Raw genomic sequence first — 24,323 nt, 5'->3', positions numbered from 1 at the left:
TGCCAAATGTTTCTGTAATTCTCAGCATTTACTTGTCAACCTGCCTAGCTTCCACTGCAACCAGGAGAGAGGGAAAGGAGAAGAGCAGCTTAGATTGGTAAGCTATAGAAAAGGCACATCAAAGTGTGACAGGTTAAATGAGGAAATGTACTGAAGCTAGACAACACTGCATTTCCACAGTGCCATACTTCATCCGAGAGCCTTGACACGTTTCACCCACAGGAACCTCCCGTCACCTCTGAAATAAGTTACTTCTCCAGTTGTTTTCTGAAGCTGCAGTAGAGCCGCACTCTGGAGTCTGTCTGATCAGTGGGCATGTACATGGGAGTAGATGGTATTAAGCTGCTGGTCTTCTCTCAAGTGAAGGGTAGATGGGTATCTATTCCCATTCTAGGGCCTTGGCTACACCATTTTTATAATATGGTTGAACTGTTTTGACTATAGATTCTATCAAGCTGTGGACTACCTACTTTAGGTCAGCCCTGGGGGTGGGCACATGCAGTTTTTTGTAGTACTTTGTATATGTTTAGAAGCTGGCAGTTAAAGCAGTACTGTCCCCTCCTCTGGGCACAATTTTATCAATATGTTTTTATAGCAGTATAGCTTATTTCTGTTACTGGTATAAAGGCATCTTATAGTGATAGAATTGTGTCCACAGGAGGGGGTTGTACTACCTTAACTGTCAGTTTCTAAGCATATACCAAGTGTTACAGAAACGGGGGATAGGTCAGCCCTGGAGGCAAGGTAATGCTACCAGTTTTGACTGGTGTATCCTGCACTGTCTTTAGAAACAATTTTCCAAGGGGAACAGTGAGAGCAAAAACATTATATGGCTTCAAGACTGAACTTGGTAAGTTTATGGAGGGGACGGTATGAGGAGACTGCCTACAATGGCATGTAGCTGATCTCCAACAGCCAGTGATGGGACACTAGATGGGAAGGGCTCTGAGTTACTATAGTGAATTCTTTCCCAGGTGTCTGGCTGGTGGGTCTTGCCCACATGCTCAGGGTTTAACTGATCACCATATTGGGGGTCAGGAAGGAATTTTCCCTTGGCTCAGAGAGACTCGGGGTGTTTTCACCTTCTGCAGCATGGGGCAGGGTGCAGGTTTAAACTAGTACAAACGCTTGCAGGTCTAAACTAGTGTAACTCCAAGATCTTTCTTGAGTGGTAACAGCTAATTTAGACCCCAACATTTTTGTGTGTCCTGTAGTTAAGATTATGACTTCCAATGTAGATTACTTTGCATTTATCAATATTGAATTTCATCTGCCCTTTTGTTGCCCAGTCACCTAGTTTAGTGAGATCCCTTTCTAACTCTTCCCAGTATACTTTGCACTAACTATCTTTGAGTAATTTGGATCACCTGCAAATTTTGCCACTTCAGTATCTACCCTTTTCCAGATCCTTCATGAATATGTTGTTCAACATTCATCCCAGCCAGTGCAGACTCCTGGGGCATACCACTATTTACCTTTCTTCATCAATCTTAAAAAAACCCAACAAACGAATCCAGTGACATTTTAAATAAATAAACCAGTCTTATAATGCTTAGAATTCTGAGGCTAAAAGCCCTCGTGAGGATGGTATGTAAAGGAGGGATGTATTCATCTTGATACTACCACAGCAGTGCTGCTCCTGGCTATTGTTTGGGGCCTCTCTATTGCTGGTGCTCTTTCTTCTAAGCTCCATTTGCTGTAACAGCAGCCGCAGGGCAACATTCGCTTCTGTGCCCCCAAGCTAGGATGCACATAGAATGCAACTTTGAACACACAAGTGGAGCTAACTACACTGTCCTGGCAGATGAAATATAATTGAGAACTTAAAAGGATACCCTACAAAAGCATTAATAGGCTAGATGTTTTCACTTTGCAAGAAAATCACCATCTATAGCCACAGGTTCATGGAAAGCTTCAGTTCTGGCATGCTACCAGCACTTGGTCTGATAAGCTTGAAGCCAAGAGGTCTGGAAAATAACTTGTTTTAATATTGGCTGACTTCTACAAAGTCACTCTGCCGTACTTACTTCTCAGTCATGAAACAGGATACTGAAATTTTTAAATAATGTATAGTGGTGTTTGGCAATTTTTATGTAAGATCTGTACGAACAAGAGATTAGTCTCAGGAAGCCTTTATTGTATTTCAGTGAAGTTATAATTGAGCAAATATAAGCTATGTACAATTCACACAGTTTAACATCATCAAATGTAACTGATTCAGAATGAACTTGCACAGTTTGGTGGACAAATCAGGTCGGAAGTAACAGTCAAGGCAATGGGACAACTCTCAGCTATGGCGTTTGCTTCATATTATGCCCACTGGAAAGATCCCCAGAAAGGAGTGGAATGAGAAGAAATCAAATTAACAGGAAAATTAGTTGCCATACATGTGGAATACTTTTTACACTGTCAAAGTTATGTTAATGCTTTTTGTGGAGCAAGCTTATGGTATATAAAGCTGAGTGTGAGGCAAGGTAATCTCACTTCACTTTATGCTAAATGCTTTAGATACAGGTAGAACTGATAAGAGAAGGATGTAAAATGTGTAACCAAAACTCAAACATGTACAAGATCATCCAATATAAACATCAAAATCTTCCTTTTTGTCTTCTCCAGTTAGAACACACTGGACTCCAATAATAATGGAACCAGTTCAACTCACTTCTTTCCTAAGTCTGTACTCATTAGATTGAAGAAATATACATGAAAAAAAAATTAATAAAAATGAGGAAAAGTCATCCTTCCATGTATATTTCATCAGCAAAATTATCCCTGAAGAAAAGCTGCATTAATATAACTTTAAAATGTTTTAATGCCTTTCATATTTGAGTATGACAAACACATATCAGTTTCAAATGAATTTAGGTTTTTCTTGAATGCAATGGTAAATGTAGCTAATGGTAATAAGTTACTGAACACTAGACATGTGTTGAATTTTACAAGAATCATCTCAGTAAATTGTATTTGTGCTATAATAATGACAGGACTGAAAATAAAACTGGTCAAATTGTCCCTTTATTATAGGACTTTGTTAAAAAGTCTTCACCTTTTAAAAATAGTTCAAAAGCTATTCTGAATTTGATTTTTTTCAAACCTTTATATAAAATTCTTCTTAAAATCTCCCTCTTAGCCCAGGATCTAATCAAGATTTTTTCCTCTTAGCTATCCAGAAGTTTAGCTGAGACACTTTGAAGGGCTCACTTCTACTTTGAGGTATCCAACTTGGCATTGCTGCACAGCTTGTAAAATCAGCTACAGCCCATCAGTGCATAAAAGTAATAGTTGATTTGATACAGTGTGGGCTTGATCCTGCAAACTCTTACTTGCTTGAGTAGTTCAGCTGAAGTTTGTCTCTCATGTGTGAGGGGTTGAAGGATCAGATCCTACATAGTGTTGCAAGTTCATGTATGAGAGAAGAAATAAAAACTTCAGAAATAAAAAAATTTAACATTTGCTTTAAGATATATACATACACAGCTATATAATGTACATATTCACAAATCTCTTTATGAAAAAAGGGAACTAATTACAGAAAACTGTCAAACCATTTTTGAAAATCTCATCATTCAATTTAGAGAAAGCAAAAGAACATTAACAAAAATACTGAATGCAATAGCTAAGTATTTGGCAAAATGTAAAAACAAACAAAACAAAGATGTCTAGATACTGAATACAATATAAAGGGTACTGAATTAATGCTAACTTTGATTATATTATCCCCATAACTCTTCTGTTCTTCCAAATTTGTAGATCAGAGTACTGTAAGAAAAGAGAAGTTTACATGTAATGTGGAAAAAGGTCACTTGACATAGGAACACAGGATACTTTAAACTCAAGTTTTGCACTTATAACTTGGGATGAAAGAAACTAAGTGTAAAAATTAATTCTTTAGCTACAGTACAGTTAGGCTCCCTCTTCTAATCTTAGCTACAGTACAGTTTAACATCTTTAATTTGAAAATCTACTTTTACATATATTTAATCCCCTATGCATACTTGAAAAAATGAAATCTGGCTTAAGCAATAACTCACCAGACTCAGAGGCTATACATTCAAGAGTTCTGGTGGAGTTTAAGTATGAAGTGGCTGAGTAACTCTATACAATCTCTCTTTAAAAACAGCCACAGTTCTGATGATTGGAGAGTAGTAAATGTACCAATTTTTTGAAAAAGTTCTAGGGGTGATCCACAGAACTCTAGAGCAGTAGATCTCACATGTGTAGCTGGCAAACTGCTTGAAAATTAAAAATAGAACAAGATATGTGAAAGATCATGATATGATAGGGTCTACCCAGCAGTTTCCGCAAAGGAAAATAGTGCTTCTCCAATCTCTTAGCATTCTCTGAACACATCAACAGATAAACCATAAAGGAGAAATGGCTGACAATTTATTTAGGTGTCCAAATATGCTTTTACAAGGTCTCTACACAAGAGGCTACTAAAAAAAAAAGCTACATGTTCATGGAGCAAGAGGCCAACAAGCATTGTCATGGCTCAAGCCCAGCTAGGACAGAGAAAACAGAGCAGGAATAAATGATGAGTTTTCCACATGACAAAAAGTAGCTAGCAGATGCCTGAAAGTTCTGTACTAGGTCCCATGTTATTCAACATTTAACAATGACCTGGAAAGAGGGGTGAGCAGTGAGGAAGATGACACAAAGTTATTTAGGTTAGTCAGGACCAGAGAAGACTGTGAGGAACTTCAGAAAGACCTAAACAAGCCAGATGAATGGGCAATATGATGATGAATGAAATTCAGTGTTGACAAATGCAAAGCAGTACACACTGAATGGAAAAAATTAAACTACTCATATTTTTGATAGGGCTGTAAATTAACTATTAACTCAGGAAAGGGACCTGAGTGTCACTGTAGACAGCTCAATGAGCCGCTGCAGTCAAAAAAACAAACATGATATTAGGCTGTATAAGTAAATGGATGGAGAATAATACAGCAATCACTATTATATATTTACATAATGTCAATGGTGTGGCACTGGTCATCCTATCTCAAAAAGGTTACTGCAGAATTAGAGAGGTTCAGAAAGAGGCAATGAAAATGATCAAGGACCTGGAAAAAACCTCTTATGATGAGAGAATGAAAAGACTAGGACTGTTGACCCTAGAAAAAAGATGACTATGGTCAAGAGAGGATAGATCAGGAACATCTGTTTTCACTGTGGCATAACACAAGTACAAGGGGGCCTTTACTGAAATTAAAAAGGTGAGAAATTCAAAACTGATAAAATACTTTTTCACAGAGTATATAATTAGACTATGGAACTCATTGAGGCCAAGAAATTAGCAAGATTCAAAAAGGAACTAGGACATACTGATAAGACTATTCAGAGTTATCATAATTAATGATGCACTTTTGGAAGAGATATTAAAACCCATGCTTCAGGGCTTAAGACCAACTATCTATTTGAGACCAGGATGAGACCTAATAGGGAGGAGGGGGTCAGATTATCCCCACATCTGCCTATTGTGGGGTTCTCACACCTTCATCTGAAGCTTCTGGTATTGACCATGGTTGGAAAGAGGATTCAGGACTTGAATGGCCCAGATTCAGTAATCAGTTACAGCTGGGCCAACCCTAGGTTTGCAAGACCCTGTTGAAGAGAGAAATGAGACCTCATACTGACTTTCATAACCTGCATATTTGAGAATAGGAGGATTTGGCATGTAAATCCCATTTTAGAGATGTTTTCATTAACAAAGGTGGTTCAGAAGGGTTTCACCAGCTAGAATGTGAAGAGACCAGGTTTATAAAAAACTAGGAAAGACCTCCACATTTCATTTTTCAAGTATGGAAGGGGTGAGGATGGGCCAGGGTAAACATTGGTTGTGGATGCTGACAGAGCAGTAGCCTACACTAAGGTCAACAGCAGTGGCTGGGTGCTCAACCTTCTTGAAACTCAGGCCACTTATTGTACTGCTTAAATATGGATGTGGGAGCCCAACTTTAGGCTTTTTTAAAAACTTTAGCTTCTGCCTTTAACATTTGTTTACTAACAGCATTTAATTGTATGAAAACAAACACGCTTTGTACTCCTATGTGTAGAGAGAAACGTGTTTAATGAGTAAAACAGAAATGGACTTCAGTTTGGCAGTTTACCTGCTTCATAACATGACTGTGGGTAGAATAAGACAGATGCCAGCAATGGTTTGAAATACTTAGGCGTAAGAGAAAAATAACTTACCTAAAAAATATCAATGCGTTTTGAAAAAACACAGCTAATCCTGGGTACACATTCGTGTCTACAAAATAAAAGTGCAAGATATATTAAGTTTAGTAGCTTCATATTGGAAAAGTGTATTTGAGACTTTATTCACAGAGTCACCATCTTGACACAAACCAAGCATACATTGCTGTGAAGGGGAATGGATAGTGAAAGACAGCACTTGCCCTATCTCACAGGGGTGTTGTGAGGATAAATACATTAACAACAGTGAAGCACTCAGATGCTATGGTAATGAAGCCACATAAGTACCAAAGGTAGACAGCAACTGTCACTGTTCACTTCTAGTACTTACACAAGTGATTGTAAATTAGAACATAGCCATTGCAATGCAATATGTTACATGGATGACTATGTCAGAAAAGAACAAAATAAGGTCCCCACAAATAAATGGAAATGTTCAAATTCTTATAAAAGTCTGCAGTTAGAACCACAAAGGATTCCACGATTTGTTCTGTTCTGGATTTCCCTCCTAGCTGATAGAGAAAGTTTTATTCAGATGCAAAACATAAGTGTTAGTCAGTGCACCTGAGTAATGACCATAAGTGTATTAGTTAAAAAGGAACTGGTTAATAGAGTTTCATAAAACCCTTAGAAATGGAGGCTTCACTAGAATACTTGAAAAGTAAATACTGGTTTTGTATGCTTAAAGGACATTTGAAGTTCCACAGTGACAGGGAGTTTTATGTTAGTAGACAGAGACTCAAGCATTAAGACTATAGACTGCCCAGCAGTACATGTATATATAGCTTCTTCTTCAAAATAAGTCACTAAAATCAGTACAGTAAAGAGTTGAGAATTTCATTTACAGTTTCTTTTAATCTGAGCAGCACTATGGCTCCTTACTTTACTCACCAGATCTCTATTCTCTGAACTTGCAAAACTCTCAATAACAACATCAACACAAGAGGTACATGTGTAATGGAGGTAGAATTTGCCATTGAGGTCAACAGTACAAACTGGAGCAGGTCACTTTCCACTGTATGTGTAGACTTTCTTTTGCTGCCACTTTGTGAATGTCCCCTCCCCACCGTTAAAAAGTAATAAGGAAGGAGCCTTACTTTGTGTAACATATGCTCCAAAAAGGATCCACATTGAAGCAATAAGTGAACCGAACATCAACATGAAACCAATAAAGAGCCAGATGCGAGCACCTGCAAGAAATATATTAAAAGCATTAAAAATAATCTTCGGATCAGTAGGAGATAATGTATCGTAAAACAGAGTGGCTCAAATCATCCCATCCTGCCCATGGGAGGAGGCTCTGGGGGGAAAAATCTCCACCAGGATACCCTTGCAGAGTTTCTACCACAGCATCCCACCAGGGAGAAGTAAGGCAGGATTTGCCTCTCCTGATGTAATAGGCCTCATGGTCTGTCACCAAATCTGGGGGATCCCCCCAGGTATTCACAGGAGTCCAGGGCCATCTGTGGACAGGCCCCATGCCTTCACAATGGCTCTGGCTCCAACAGCATTCCTCATTTCCTAGTGGTGCATCTCCAAGTGGAGCTATGTTGCCAGAGACTCCACTCGGCCACTGCAGACCATGGAACTCCTGGGATGGGAGAGGAATTCCAACAGAAAAGATAGCAGAACGCCTAAGGTATGCTACCTTTTCCAGGGAGATCATGTGAAGCCCTCGGGCCACAGTCCCGTGCCCGCTCAATCTCCACCTCATGGGAACTCCAGACACAGAACAGCCTCTGGAAGTTCTGAAGGGGGGAGAACAGTACCTTGTGGAAGTGGGAGAAGGAATAGCTATATGCAAAGGATCTCCTCCATGCACAGATATATGGGTCATTCCAAGCCAATATTAATAGTCAGTGGGTACATGGGCAGGTGATAGAAGGTTTGGGGGGGCTGGATTTATTTTAAAAAATCTTGCCCTGTGTAAATAAAAAAATGAATAGATGTGTACAAAGTGAAATTAAAACCTGTACACAGGAGTCCCATAGCAGCCCTACCTCCATGTAGAAGCCCTGAGCAAACAGACGATACACAATGACCAGGCGAGGGAGTTTCTACACTCTCCAAGGCCAATTAGATGGACTTTCTGCTGGCCTGAAGTAGCCTTAGCACTAATGGAAGTGTTTGGGGTGGAACAGGAGAGAGGGCCATTGGATCCACCGAAACTCCCCCTGTAGACAGCATGGAGGGGCAGCAGCCACTTTTCCAGCCCACAGGCTGGCATAAGATGCAGAGTGGCTGTACTGCAGCCTCAGCAACCCATCTCAGGTTGTGAATGGGGATTTCACTCCCTCTGTGCTCATGCAGGATGCACAGATAAATGCTAGTTACTCAAGCTATATATACTTCTTGAATTCCATCTTTAGTAGGAAATCCAGAATTCATGTTCTAAGACTCAAAAATGGCCAAACAAATATTTTTCAGAGGTTAATGAGCAAGGAACATTTTTGTAAATTCTATGAGATTATAATGAAATTCATTACAAACTGTAGTTGTTTTCATTTAGCTCTTTTAATGCTGATTAAATAAACTATTTACCTGTTCTTCCTAGACATCCATCACTGTAGCTATCTCCTCTCACCTGTGCATTTGATACAGCATTTATCCTGGGACAAAAAACAAACTCAAATACATAAGTTCATAAGTCTAAAGCTTTACTACAAAAGCCATTTCAAAATGATGATGGTTAAAAAAAAAATTAACGTTTTTAAGAGATGTGAAAAATATTCAGAGAAAGTTACTAGGCAGGTCGTTCCCATCCAGTCACACAGTTCGTAAACTCTTTGTTTAGATCAGATCTTGCAACTGAATCCACAAGGGCAGATTTCTACACCCACACAGAGCTTCAGTGAAGTCCATGGTATCCTCTCAGGTGCAAGGTCTGTTCCAAGGCAACAAGCATCTGAGCCTTGTTTAAGTGTCCTTTTTTTAAAAATGATTGAAATATCTGTAATATATTCCTGGCTTAAGTTAAATGCATTTTTTTTAAAGTTAAAGACACCCCAAATAGGTTTGTGGGATGACTGTAATGAAGACAATAGCATGAAGCACTCAACTACCCACTACTACTAATGGTCTAAATTCATCTCTGATGCAACCTTGAAAAAAAGAAGTGGTCATCAAAATAAGTTTTAGACCCAGAGAAAGAGCTGTAGGAGTAGTTAGTTACACCATGGATGAATCTGGCCTAACTTCATGTTAGTATTATTGCATAATATAGCAGAGGTTTTTCTCCAGGAATATGGGTACTTGTTATAAAAGGAAAAGATGATGCCTTATAGTAAGCCAAGATATATATAATTTTTAAAGATAAAACTTAAAGGAAGCAGAGAGAAGAAACAAATAACCACATAAGTACCCAAGAGAAAAGGAAGCAGAGACCAAGAACGTTGCCTTCTTTTGTGTGATATGCGAAGGAGGTACCGGTGGATTAGCTAAAAGTAATGATGCTGATGGTTCAAATTTGGAAAATATAGAATGCTGGTTAAATTTTCCACTCTGTAAAATTATACATCTATCCATTTACAGGAAGTAAGGACCTTTTTAAATACAGAATTATTATTAGCATACTTACATGAAAAAAGCTAATGTGGAAAACACTCCACAGGTGTGGAATGCATGGTTCATTTGTTCTGGTTTAGGATAAACTACTGCAGCATCTATCATTATCCACCAGCCTGTGAAAAACTAGAGAAACAATAAGACCATCACACAGTATTTGAAGCGGGAGGGGTGTGAAGATAAACTCTCAGCATGTATTCTTTGTCTAACACTTTGTGCATATTGCTAACTTAATTTCTTCTTTTTACAAATACACTCTTAAAAAAGTTTGCTGACATGTATGTTCTGTAATCCAGTGAAGCTGAAAAAAAGCTTACTGCTGACATTTTCAAAGCAGTGTTTGGGATTTAGCCATAAATCTTCTATTAAAATTAAAAAAAAAAAAGGTATGGCTACATTACCCACATTGCCTTAAAAACCTGAACATATGTTCCCAATATATGCATGATTTAGCCAGGTAAAATGTAAGTGCTATAACATACATTGTTATGCCAGACACACACATATATCATGTAGGAGTCCTCGTCATGGACCAGGACCCTCTTATACTAGATGATGTACTAACTCAGAACAAAAAACAAGGCCTTGCTCCAACAAGCTTATGATGCTAAGTATAAGACAAGAGACAACCGAGGGAGACAGACAGACTGATCACAGGGGGAGTACGAGGAAACAATACTGGTCTGACAGACCAACCACAGGGGGAGTACGAGGAAACAATACTCGTTAGCATAATAGGCTGTGGTCTCAGCACACAAACTGTCTAGCTGTTGTCAAGTATTTTGTAGGCCTCACAGCAAAGGAGAGTTTTATGGACAGATTTGGGGGAGGATAATGAGTTACTTTTGCGGGTGTTTATCGGGAGCTTCTCCCAAGTGTAAGGGGCAACATGGGAGAAAGCATGAAGGTTCTTGTTTGAAAAGTCAACAAGTAGGTGATGGCAGCTGGCATCACAGGCTGATCAGAGGCAGGAGTCTACCTTTCAATACTACATGAGAGTTGATAGGTAGGATGGGGATAGGGCCATGAAGGTCTTTGAAAGTGAATACATACCTTCCAACAATTTAACACTTTTTAAAAGAAAAACAATACCGGAAAAAGTAGTAGTAGTATTGGAACATCAAATTCAAACATAGTATATACATCCAGGTGAACTGCAAAGGTTTTCCTAAACACATTTGCAAAATGTGAAGAAATATATTGGTTTAAGAATGCAGTTAGCACTGGGTTTCAGAGTGGTAGCTGTGTTAGTCTGTATCAGCAAAAACAATTGGCCAAACCAGACAGTCTATGCAAAAGAATAAATGGACACAAATCTGACATCAGGAGTTATAACATTCAAAAACCAGTAGGAGAACACTTCAGTCTCCCTGGTCACTCAATAACAGACCTAAAAGTTGCAATTCTTCAACCAAAAAACTTCAAAACCAGACTCCAACCTGAAACTGCAGAACTGGAATTAATTTGCAAACTGGACACCATCAAATTAGGCCTGAATAAAGACTGGGAATGGTTGGGTCATTACAAAACCTAAACCTAATTTCCCCCATACTAATTTCCCCCTACTGTTCCTCACACCTTCTTGTCAACTGTTTGAAATGGGCCACTCTAATTGCCACTGCAAAAGTTATTTTTCCTTCCTTAGTATCTTGCTGTTAATTGAATTGTCTCGTTAGACTGACCTCACACTTGGTAAGGCAACTGCCATCTTTTCATGTATTCATACCTACTCCTGTATTTTCCCCTCCATACATCTGATGAAGTGGGTTCTAGCCCAGGAAAGCTTATGCCCAAATAAATTTGTTAGTTTCTAAGGTGCCACAAGGACTCCTCGTTGTTTTTGCAGTTAGCACTGCAATTTAACAAAATTTGATTTAGGAACATTTTATTTTCAAAGATTAATGAAGTATTAATGCCACATTAAACAAGATGACAAATCTGGATTCATTTGTGTAGTTTGAATACTTACCAGTACACCTGCAACCACTGAAGCAACTGCATTTCTTCTTTCACTCCAGTCAATACACTCACACTCTGGCCATCGGAAATTGTCTAGGAATCCTGCCATTTCTCTAATGGTTAGATTTTTCTTCTTTATCTGTACTCTTGCATGAATTTTTCATTAACTGTTGAATCCTAAATAATTTAACAAAACAGCCAGACAATTTAGAAATTTCATGATTTTTTTTCTTAAAAAAAAATAAATATTTACACTTTTGTTAAAGACAACATCCATTTAAAAAAGCATTTTTTCTCAAATCAAATTTAGGCTAACGTTTTTGTTTTGTAAGAACAAGCTTTTACAAACTAAGTCTAACAGCAATATATCCACAATTTAAAAAAAAATCTAAAACCTACAACCCAAACAATGAAGGGTTGTGCTAGCACATGAGAACTTAAAAGTGATTAAAAATGGAATACTCTACTTTCATCATCCAAGCTGACAGAAATGCAAAAATAAAAAAGCAAGCAAAACAACATAAGTGGTAAAAACTAAATAGGATTTTTAACCTGAGAGTTTAACTTCAAAGGCACAACCATCTTTCAGCCACTACAAATACTCTTCTAGATAAAAAGAGAAATATCACAGATGCAAGGGGACTTAAGAAGTTCTGCATAAATGCATAATGAATGCATAATAACTGGTCTTTACATCAGATCATCTATTAAGTTAGATTCCTGATACCAGTTGTATTCAGGAACTAAGGATGTTTGGGGAGTAGTGTACTCACACCACAGAGAGAAGGGAATAAACTTGTTGATTCAGCTAAGGAACAGTGTTAATAAAATGTGAAGGGTGTCTTATCTAGTCCTTCTAGACCAAGGAGGTAGGTGCATCACTGCAGAATCTTAAAAGTCTGAAGGCTAAAGCAGGGGTAATTAAAGAGAAAGCTATAAATAACTGTAAATAGAAGTGAAATAATTGGGCCTCAAATGTTTTATTGGCTGACCAGTAACTATAAAAGTTTCTGAACTACTATATTATTGTTCATAGTCTATTACATTTTAATCTTTATAACATATACTCCATTTGCACATTCCTTATATTTGATATTATACAGGCTTGTATACCTGGTTTTAGTTTTTGGGGGGGTTTTTTGGTGTTAAGGGTTCAAATATTTACAAGATTTACAAAGCATATTAGCAATTCACAGCAAGCATTCCTGATGTCTAATTCTGTTTTAATATTGTAGTTAATCATTTCCCTAATCTATACAGAACAATCTACAAATATTGTTTAACTATTATGATTAACAATTAACTATCTTAATCAAAGTACAGGAAAGACTGCTGTGGAGGTTTTTAAATTCCATTGTTATCAAGAAAAATGCCCCACTGAAGGTCAAAGAAAAATGAAATCAAATACTCAGTATCAGCCTACACATGAATAAAGGGCACTTCTTGTAGTTTAGATATTTATAGAAGAAACAAGCAATTCTGAATCTAGCACTATGATTTAATCAATGGTTATGGTGACATCTTAAACCACTAAAGCAGTCCTTGAACAGTTGGGTAGTCAACCATAACTTCCAAATGAATGTACTGCACAATTAAAAAAAAAATTTTTTTTAAACAGCAGTAATGGATACGAGTCCAAGATCCAGCTCTTACCTAGAGGATTCCAAAAGGCTCACATTCCTTCCAACTCTTCCACTTGCTCCCTCTGTGCTTCCCTCCCTCTATCACAACTCTATGCTGGCTTCTACTGTGTGTGCTTCCTTCTCCACCCCACCTTTAAGTTGCTGTTTGTTCCTCCTGTAATTTCTTCATTTCCTTTCAACTCCCTGTGGCTCCTGTTTCCTTCTCCCTCCTCCACTGACCTCCTTCTCAGAAGGTCTGGTCCACCTCTGATCATCTCATTACCACTTTCTCCATGAACTACAGCAGGGGTCGGCAACCTTTCAGAAGTGGTGTGCCGAGTCTTCATTTATTCACTCTAATTTAAGGTTTTGCATGCCAGTAATACATTTTAATGTTTTTAGAAGGTCTCTTTCTATAAGTCTATAATATATAACTGAACTATTGTTGTATGTAAAGTACATAAGGTTTTAAAAATGTTTAAGAAGCTTCATTTAAAATTAAATGAATATGCAGAGCTCCCTGGACCGGTGGCCAGGACCTGGGCAGTGTGAGTGCCACTGAAAATCAGCTTGCGTGCTGCCTTTGGCACACATGCCATAGGTTGCCTACCCCTGAACTACAGGTTCCTTTGTGTATGGTACTGCAGCCATTAATTACAACACAATGGCACATGCAGAAACATGCAACATTTTAAAAAACATTTTATTAAGGCAAAGTTACAATAAACCAGTAACAAACTATACCATATGTTACTTATTCAGGCTCCAGTTAATATTCAAAGATCCTGGCTAAAGATTCTGGCCTGCTGACGGGAAGCCTCCCTCCTGAGTACACTAGAAAGGGTGACAAAATTTCTAGAAACCTATCCCATTTTTGGCACTTTTCTTGTGTACATACTTGGTGTGAAAGCTTTACCATCACAAGGACTGTCCATATTTTTCTATACTACAGTTCCCCAAGAGAATGGGTCACAATGATGACTGGATGACATTAGTAAAACGGCAGGGTTTGAATACGTACATATCTGAATTCTCTCTCAGTTACTCTGATTACTGAGACACTAGCCACTCTTCTTGAGGTGAGAGTGGTGTGTAAGGTACCCTTGCCTAACTATTACTGGATCTTTGTGGTGAAGCTCATTAATCTCTGAAATACTGGGAAACAGTACGATTTCTGTATAAATACTTTGCAAAACCTGCAGTGTAAATTCATACAATTTGCAACACATTCCAACTAGCAGCATGGTATGTGCTAAAATTAAGAATATATTGTGCTACTGCACAAATACAGAAAGGAAGAAAGAACTTTAGGTTGATCCATCAGGCATGCAGGAAAAGGACTGCAACATTAGTAACACACATACATTCACTTTTCAACCAGATCATCTTTAGGGGAGGACTAAGAATTGTGGCATGAATGGGTAGGACAAAGCCCCAGACAACTAAAAGCATCACTGAGTGGTTGTGCTTGAGAAACAAACAATAGCATAGTGAGGCAATACATAGAGACTGCAATATATTTAGTGATATAAACCTTTGTACTATATTTGCCCAGAAATCGCACGCAAGAGCTTAACAGAATAAGTATCATTCAACAAAAAAGAAAGAGCATGAAAATATACCAATTGTAGGATCCACACAACCGTTTGCAACACCGTACATAAAGATTAAAGGCAGAGTTATGTGGCTGTCAATAATTCCCCAGAGAGTTTTGCCCATACTCCAATAGATAAAGTGAAACCTATACTCTTCTCTCCCTGCCAGATTTGCTTAATTTTCTTTGAGGTTTGTATGGTTTCCATTTGTATGTTAATATATTTATAGATTTTAGGTGGGTGATATGAATTATTCATATTTATGATGCAAGAATGTCTTTGCCAGTGGCATTTTGCACATATACTGCTGATCTTCCTGCTATAATCTCTCACCTGCTTAAATCTGAAAGCTAGGAAATAATACAATTGTTACTTAAATTAAACTTCAGCAAAGGTTTGTAGTGCATGATCCAACATCTCTCCAGTAATGTTAATGCCTTATAAAAATGTCAGGTTTTCCCAAATGGAAGACTTTTAAATTCATTTTGATACTGAGATTACCTTAAATGGGTTTCATGGAATTGGTTTGCATATGAATATTTTTCTTTTTTCCAGAGCAGTAACAGCAGTTATTATTAGTCAGGGCATGAAAATTTACCAGACACCTGCTTGTCAGAGGAGTAAGTCTACCTGCCATAGGTTGGTACTAAAGATGAACCCACTAGAAAGCTCCATGATTACTGTTCTGGTAAGAAGCACAGGAATTACCCCCAAGCCACTGAAAAGTAGAGTACTGAGATTCTTACCAAGATTTTCATACCAGAACCTGCTCCCCCTCTTGTTAATGGGTTTAGTGCCTGATAAATGTGAAGCCCCTCCTATACCCATCTGATGCCTGGAAGGGAGAAGGAGATTCATCTTCATCCGGACCCCTAGGCCAGAGCCTCTTGGCTGTACAGGTGTCTGCTCCTTTAGTCTTTTCCCAATCAACTGGTTACTACAAGAGCTGGGTCATCACAAGTCTCTTCCTCACCCAGTTTTCTTAACCCCTCCTCATAAATATTCCAGTGCCTGCTTCCACTGCACCTCACATCCTGCCCAAACAGCAGGAGAGAAATTGACATGATTGTCAGTTTCACAGTGCCCAGCACTGTAAATATCATCCATGAAACTGACTAGACTTATTAGTTTCATATTTACTTTCACAGAGAAAAGATATTGGGGAATATTTAGGAAATAAACTCAAATACTCTATGGGATTTCACAATTATGTATAGATAAAGTAATCGTTCTGATCATATTTACACTTTCAATAATTGTCAAACAGAAAATAAGTACTCAAGTTCTAAACAGGTCACATTTTCTTTAGAATACTAGAAGTTCATGAAAATTAAGCAATCTTTTCACCAAGAAGGCTAGAAGCAAAGCATTTAGCTATTGGCCACAGCCAGTCATTTTCTTCACAGAAAACTACCTTCTCAAAGGTTATTTATTAATTTTTAAAGAGAGTTCTAAAAACAAGAGAAAATAAGAATGCTACCTGATATTTTCTCCCTGATCCGAATATTACTCAAAAATTTCAGCGAGAAGTAATATTATTGATATCGTGCTATAGCGGACATGTTAAGGGAAACAGCAAACAACTCAGTATCCAAACAAAATTATTCCTTTAGAGACAAACGTGTCAGAGTTACAGACACAGTATGACTTAAAATAACAATAACTTTACCCAATTTATTAATTTGATCTGCCTGCCACTAAGAAGGATCAATGTTTCCTCTCTGTTCTGGATTGCTAAGAGGTCACCCTCTCATTGAAAGAATGCCTGCTAGATTTTCAGATGACTACAACATTCAATTCTTAAGAAGATACATATGGTTAAATCATTTTTTCCTTTAAAAAATATTCTTTAGTCAAAAGGACAACATGAAATACAAAAATTCTCTCTTTCCTAGGACTTAGGTGGGAGATGTAGTCTGTACCTTTCCCATCCTGAGATATTAGAAAATTGTGTAACTATGCAGATTTGCAATTTCAAAACAAAGTGTGTCAGTAACCCTAGTAAAACTTAAGTAATTTGGTGGTGATGGAAATATGTATATACAGTGTACACTTACAAAAAACGGTATTTAAATTTTTCAACATTCAAAAAGTTGAGCACCAAATTGGGGATGTTTGGCTCACTTGGGAAATCTGAAAGCTCACACAGGAAATCTGAAAGCTCACACAAAACTTCTCTCAGCATTTCAATAACTATCCACACAAATCAGATTCTATTTTTAATACTAACATTATGGGCAAAATAGTGAAATCAGAGAACCTGTTGCCTCCTTGCCCTTGCAAATCTAATAGATTTTTTTAGAAGACCTGCTGGCTGAAATGCAAAGCAATCTGCTGCCAATGCATATTATCTTCTTTATTACAGAGTGCATTCCTGATACCCAGAACTGGCTCTGAAACATGAGTTTTGTTTGAACTTGACCTTCCAGGCCAGAGGGATAATGCAACAATTAACATGAATAGACCTGATAAAAATGCCAGCAGGTAGCATTTTTCTACAATAAGAACCTCATAATGGACAACACAATTTTTCTGCTTCTCCAGAACATGAGTATAAATACGAAGAATAAATAAGTGATGAAGAATAATTTGCAAATGAACACAGCATAAGTAAAGCAAGATAAAGGGTCTACTTTGGAACCTTCTCTGACTTCAGTCTGAATTTAACTGTGGGTGCCCTGCTCCAGAGTTCAGACCTTCAATGATGCAGGAGTTCATCTGCTGTAATCTGCAGCCCATTTTTCTAACATAATTTGAGCATGGAAGGTACGTAGAACGCTGCAAACAGCAAGTCTCAAACTTTCCTATGACAATGATATTTATGGGACTTCAACTATGGAGCTTCACTTAAAGTTAAAATTAATTTTTAAACAACATTTCCTTAGTTGCTTATGTATCACCATAGATGTATAGAATACTATACACCTGTGTGCCTAATAACATCCTACATTATTAATAATTAGCTTTTATATAGTACTTTGTTTTCAAAACTTTTAACCCATCCTCAACATCTCAAGGAGGGAAGCAAGCATTACTCCTGGGAGAATTCTGCACCACTGCGCAATGCAGAATTTTGCAGAAATCAACATTGTGCACGCAAAATTTCCTTCCCCCCACAGAAATGGGCTGCAGCACTGCTAGCCACCACGAAGGGCTCATGGGCCAGGCAGAGCCCATCTTGCACATAGAAGACACTGCCAGGGGAGAAGGAGGGAGCTACAGGGTTCCTGGCAGCTGCAGTTCCCAGCACGCGCTGAGGGAAGGAGAGGGCAGCGCAGGAAACTCCATGCAAGCCTGGGACTGAGCGAGCATTAGGCTGTTTCCTCCTCTGGTTCCCTGGGGTCTGGAGCGAGAAGGGTGTCTGGGCAAGGGGGGGGGGCAACGGCTGGGCTCTGGTGGGGGAAAGGGGTTCGGGTATATCGGCTGGGGGGGGCTGCGGCTGGGCTCTGGGATGGGAGGAGTTATAGGTGTCTGGCCTCCCAACTGGGCTCTGAGGGGAAGGGGTAGGAGAAACAGGAACTGGGTTGTCATAGGGGTTTCTACTCTACTCTCTCTACTCCTGGGGGGAATTTTTGTGTGCATCTTTACTGTTACAGATATACTTGCTGACAGGTATTTTGAAATAAATTACCAAAATAATTGAAACTGGCATGATTATGTAGTTTCAGAGTAACAGCCGTGTTAGTCTGTATTCGCAAAAAGAAAATGAGTACTTGTGGCACCTTAAGACTAACCAATTTATTTGAGCATAAGCTTTAATGAGCTTCAGCATCCGATGAAGTGAGCTGTAGCTCACGAAAGCTTATGCTCAAATAAATTGGTTAGTCTCTAAGGTGCCGCAAGTACTCCTTTTCTTTTTACGATTATGTAGTGTTATTCTGACAAAATCTGCAAAATTTTGAATTTTAAAATATTGTGCACAGAGTTTTTAATTTTTTGGCGCAGAATGCCCCAGGAGTAAAGTATTATTACAGCCATTTGTCAGATGAAGAAACTAAGACCCTGTCTACACTGGCAAGTTTCTGCACAGTAAAGCAGCTTTTTGCACTGTAACTCCCAAGGTGTAAACAATGCCAAGCCACTAAGTGCACAGAAACTGCGCAGTTGTAGCGCTTTAAAAAAAGCACCCCAACAAGAGGCATAGAGCTTTCTGAGACGGGGATATTGCACTGCGGTGCTAGTATAGACACCGTGGCGATTACAGCACTGCGATTGGTCTCCGGGAGGTGTCCCACGATGCCTGTTCTCACCTCTCTGATCACAGGTTTGAACTCTACTATCCTGTTCTCAGGTGACCAACCGTCATCCCCACCCCATATATTCCTTTGGAAATTTGGAAGTCCCCTTCCTGTTTGCTCGGTAATGCGTGCAGTGGTCTCAGTGCATCTTTCCAGGTGGCCATGCCTGCTCCATGCACCAGGCGATCCCCCGCTTGGAGCAATGATGAGCTGCTGAACCTCATCAGCATTTGCGAGGGGGAGAGGGAGGCTGTCCAGTCCCAGCTGCGCACCATCCATAGGAATTATACCACCTATGGACAGATTTCATGATGCATGACAGAAAGGGAACAAAGTGAAGAAGCTGTGGAACACCTACCACAAGGCGCAGAAGGCAAACCACCGTTCCGGTGCTGTGCCCATGAGCTGCCAGTTCTATAAAGACCTGGACACGATACTCAATGGCGACCCCACCTCCACTTTGAAGACCACTGTGGATACTTCAGTGGCTCATGTGCCAGTCGAGAGTGGACCAAGCCAGGAGGAGGAAATCTGGGACAAGGATGTGGAGGGGGACCCAGAGGCAGAGGATGACTCGGAGACCAGAGATGCATGCAACCAGGAGCTCTTTTCTACCCTGGGGGAGGCTAGCCAGTCACAAGCTGTCAGAGCTTGGCAAAGAGCAAACAGGAGAGGAGGCACCTGGTAAGTGGATCTGATTTTGCGAATCGCTGAAGTGAGTTGTTGGGGGCAGGAGGGTTGCAGAAAGCAGGCTTGTCTCCCACCGCATGCCTAGTATAAGCGGCGGAACAGGCTGTTGATTGACTCCCTCATTTCCCAAGAATCTCCCTCAGATATCTCCAGGAAACTCTCATGGAGATACTGGGCAATCTGTTGCCGCAGGCATTTCGGCAGAACGGCTTTGTTTCTTGCCCCATTAACAGTAACTTTCCTGCGCCACTGTGCCACCACGGGGGGCTGGGGGAGACCATTGCTGCACACAGGCAAGCTGCATAGGGGCCTGGGTGGAAGCTGCAGGCTTGGAGAAGATCCTCCCTTGATTCCTGCTCACCTTCAGCAGTGAGATATCTTCCATAATAATCACATTCTGTAGAAAGTGTGGGGACAGGAGTGATTATCAGGCTCCCCCTACAGTGCTGGCTCTCCCCAAGAGCCATGTGCCAAGTGTACAGTAAGGTCCAGGAAGAGTAATTTACCCTGCCCCTGTGGCTACTCACCCTTTTGGGGGTCTTGTGGCTCATGTGTCCTTGCCTGGGGTCAACCAGTTAGTGACAGGTGTGAGAGTACTGGCTGTGCTTTAAATCACTGAATCAGTGTTCTCTGTGTTGCAAACAATACTGCTTCTGTACAATGTTGCATTAAACTTCACAGAGATGACCTTGGGAGCCCAGCCTCCCTCTTTGTTATCAGCACCTGAATGGCTATGCAGAATTAGAAAGCAGCCAAGAAGAATTAAGGAAGACTTTCTGCATGATGTTATGATGCACTCCGCTGCCGAGAAACAGGAATTGAAGGAGTGGTGGGACAGCGAGAAGAGGGACCGAAAGGAGAACGCAACACGCCAGAATGAAGCCACGGAGCGGCTCTTAAAGGTTATGGAGTGCCAAGCAGACATGCTCCAGGAGATACTAGCTCTTCAAACCAAGCAGCTCCGTGCCCGCCCTCCCCTGCAGCCGCTGTGGCAAAACTCTTTCCCATGCGCCCCCCAGACAGTGCCAACACACTCTTATCAACCTCCTGGTTCCAGTCTATACCCGCGGCATTCCACTCCTCCCTCCTCACAGTCCAGCACTGTGGACTCCCACTACCCACTGCACTCAACACCCATCCCTCTCCAGTTTGGCCCTGCTGAAGTACAGTACCTGCTGCACTGTATTCCAAAGGAGAACGATAGATATGATCCCTGGACATATACAAATCTTTAGCCATCCTGGGGCCCCTCCTCCTCCTGGGACCTTCCCTTATCCCTCTCACTGCTGATGGGTCTTTTTGTTTTATTAAAAAACAACAACTGGAGGAGAGAGTCAAAGAATTGTGTTGGTTTGAAAGTAATCTTTATTCTATTAATTGAAAGCAAAAAGAGCACTGCAAAGCAACATACAATTATGTTAAACCCACTTATTGCATCATGTGCACCAACCACCTCCTAGCATTACAAGCACTGCACTCCCAAGCATAGCAACAAATATTAGTGGCTTTCAGCTTCAGATTGTTGCCTCAAGGCATCCCTGATCCTTATGGCCCCACGCTGTGCCCCTCTAATAGTCCTGTCTCTGGCTGTTCAAACTCAGCCTCCAGGCACTGAAGTGAAGCTTTCACCCTTTCCTTCACAAATATTATGGAGCATACACCATGCAGCTATAAGCATAGGAATATTGTCATCGGCCAGGTCCAGCTTCCCATAGAGGCAGCGCCAGCGGGCTTTTAAACAGCCAAAAGCACACTCCACAGTCATTCTGCACTTGCTCAGCCTGTTGTTGAACCTTGCTGCTGTCAAGTTGCCCCCTGTATGGCTTCATAAGCCACGGCATTAAGGGTAGGCGGGGTCTCCCAGGATCACCATGGGCATTTCAACTTCCCCAACAGTGATCTTCTGGTCTAGGAAGAAAGTCCCTGCTTGCAGCTTCCTGAACAGGCCAGTGCTCCAAAAGATACATGCGTCGTGCACCTTTCCGAACCAGCCTGCGTTAATGTCTGTGAAATGCCCATGGTGATCCACAAGCACCTGGAGAACCAGTGAGAAATACCCCTTGTACTTAATGTACTCAGTGGGTAGGTGGTCTGGTGCCAGAATTGGAATATGCGTGCCATCTATCACCCCTCAGCAGTTAGGGAAGCCATATATGCAAAGCCATCCACAATGTCACACACGTTGCCCAGACTCAGAGTCTTTCGAAGCAGGATGCAATTAATGGCCCTGCACACTTCTGTCAACACGAGTCTGACGGTAGACCTTCCTACTCCAAACTGATTAGCGACCGATCAGTAGCAGTCTGGAGTAGCCAGCTTCCACAGTGCAATCGCCATGCACCTCTCCAATGGCAGGGGAGCTCTCATTCTCGTGTCCTTGAACACAGGGCTAGGGCAAGCTCATCACACAGTCCCATGAATGTGGCTTTCCTCATCCGAAAGTTCTGCAGCCACTGTTCATCATCCCAGATGTGCATGACGATGTGATCCCACCACTCTGCTTGTTTCCAGAGCCCAAAAGTAGCATTCCACTGCAGTCAGCACTTCCACGAATGCCACAAGCAATCTTGTGTTGTAGCTACTACGCGTGGTGAGATCAATGTCACGCTCGTCTTGCCTTTGTAGTTTAAAGAATAACTCCACTGCCACTCGTGATGGGTTGGTCAGAGCAAGCAGCATAATGGTCAACAGTTCGGAATCCATTCCTGCAGTCAGAAGAGGGAGGGCGCGCAATACACAAATCGTTGAAAGATAGCGACAAATGCGGACGGAAGCACAGGAATTGCTGGGATGCAAAGCAATGCATCACAGGTCATTGGGACAGGACTCAGGATGCCCCATAACCCCCTCTGCCTTCCCACAAATGTAAGCAGCAGAAAAGAATGAGGTGCTCTGTGGGATAGCTGCCCAGAGTGCACTGCTCCAAATACCGCTGCAAGTGCCGCAAGTGCGAACATGCTATTGCACAGGCAGCTGACAGTGTGAACACACAACAGTTTCCCGCCAGCGCTGTAACTTTGCCAGTGTAGATGTACCCTTATTCCAGAACAAGAGTGTCACTGGAGGTAATGCTAAACAGGAACAAGGCATGCTTGTTCCGGAATAAGAGTGTACACACATGGAGTTGGTTGGGAACAGCTTACTGCACTTTTAATTAACACCCTACCTTAATTGCCCTTAACTTTGAAGTATAGACAAACCCTAAAATGGAACTAGAACTCAGGAGTTCCATCTGAAATCCAGTCCAAACAGCTACACGGTCTCCCATGAAAACAAAGAATGGGAAAAAGTTTACTTTTTAAGCTTTTCATTTCTTTTTGCATTTCCTGAAGTTTGTACAATGAAAATCCAGTATAGTGGTCTCTACACCATGAAGCACTTTCTGGGGTGTCTGCAGAGTGCTAGCTCTTCTCATTTTCAGATGAGAAAGAATGGATGGGGGAGGGGAAGAAATTAAAACCAAATCGTCTTTCAAAAGGATAAAACATCACTCTAAAGACAGTTAAACACACATACTTCTTTTATAAAAAAAGAGTTTGAGAATCCTTGAACTAGCCCATTAGAATCGCTCATTTTACACGCAGTTTCACTTTCAGGTTCTCACCCGCGGGGACACACAGCTACAAGATAGGGGGCTGCGTGACAGAAAGAGGGGGGCAAAGAAGGGGGGCGGGTGGTCTGTGGGGGGGGAGGGGCGATGCAGAGTCGCGTTTTGGGTGCCGGTGCCCCCCCCCCCACTTTTTAAGGAGCATCCATTCCCCAGCACTGGGAGCAGGGGGGAGGAGGTGACGGGGCAACCTCCCCTTCCCCCCCCACGTGCAGAGAGCGACGAGAAGATTTGCACCCTGACCCGCCGCGCGCGAAGGGCCGTTGGCTTGCGGCCGTTGGGGGGGACTCCCGTGGAGCGCGTGCAGCAGGCGGGGGGCGGTCAGAACGGGCGGCGGGGGGGGGGGGGGGACAGGGAGCACTCGCTCAGGAACAGCCCCTACCCCAGCGGGGAGACGGCAGCCGCCAAGCTGCTCTCAGCCTCCCTTCGCGAGGGCCTCGCTTCGCCCGCCTTTTCCGCGAGCTCGCCCCCCTCCCCGCGCGCTGGGCCGGTCCGAGGGGGACGCAGGAACCGCACCTACCCTGTCCTGCGAGAGACACTTCCTGCGGCCACCGCCCGGCCGGCCCGGGGGTGGGGGGGGAGGGGTAGGCGAGGAGACTGACAGGTGCCTCTGCCCAATCAGCAGCCGCGGCGAGGCGTCACAATGGGCTCGGCAGGGAGGGAGGCTGCGCTGCGCTGTGGTTAGCCCGGGCCCGGGCGTGAGGCTCCAGCCGAGGCCAGGCCCTTCCCCGCCTGGGAGCCCCCAAAGCAGCCCTTGCCCCTCCCCGCGGGGCTGCAGCAGCTTCACCGGGACCCTGAGTCACTCTGTCCCCATCCCCCATCCTCTGCTGCAGCAGTGCCATGGCCC

At 41.6% G+C, this 24,323-nt stretch overlaps 1 protein-coding gene across 1 annotated transcript; it reads right to left on the bottom strand.

Annotated features, from left to right (window-relative positions):
• Positions 1 to 2,116: 2,116 nt before the first annotated feature.
• TMEM50B (transmembrane protein 50B) lies at positions 2,117 to 24,052 on the bottom strand. The gene is made up of 7 exons (XM_077819153.1): positions 23,997 to 24,052; positions 11,735 to 11,901; positions 9,779 to 9,891; positions 8,743 to 8,810; positions 7,299 to 7,391; positions 6,199 to 6,256; positions 2,117 to 3,759 (listed from the first exon to the last, which is right to left on the bottom strand). Exons 2-7 carry the CDS (start codon positions 11,831 to 11,833, stop codon positions 3,714 to 3,716), a joined length of 477 nt encoding a protein of 158 aa, XP_077675279.1. The 5' UTR covers positions 11,834 to 11,901; positions 23,997 to 24,052; the 3' UTR covers positions 2,117 to 3,713.
• Positions 24,053 to 24,323: the final 271 nt, after the last annotated feature.

Source organism: Eretmochelys imbricata, chromosome 1 (genome assembly GCF_965152235.1).
Source record: "Eretmochelys imbricata isolate rEreImb1 chromosome 1, rEreImb1.hap1, whole genome shotgun sequence".
NCBI lineage: Eukaryota > Metazoa > Chordata > Testudines > Cheloniidae > Eretmochelys > Eretmochelys imbricata.
This window is presented reverse-complemented; position numbering and strand designations above follow the sequence as displayed.

What these genes read in the sequence shown, in the direction of transcription:
- TMEM50B (XM_077819153.1), bottom strand. Translation starts at nt 11,833, where the DNA reads ATGGCAGGATTCCTAGACAATTTCCGATGGCCAGAGTGTGAGTGTATT. An exon ending in TCCACATTAGCTTTTTTCAT is followed by an intron (nt 8,811 to 9,778) that starts GTAAGTATGCTA and finishes TTTTTGTCCCAG; the next exon opens with GATAAATGCTGTATCAAATG. An exon ending in TGGAGCATATGTTACACAAA is followed by an intron (nt 6,257 to 7,298) that starts GTAAGGCTCCTT and finishes TTTATTTTGTAG; the next exon opens with ACACGAATGTGTACCCAGGA.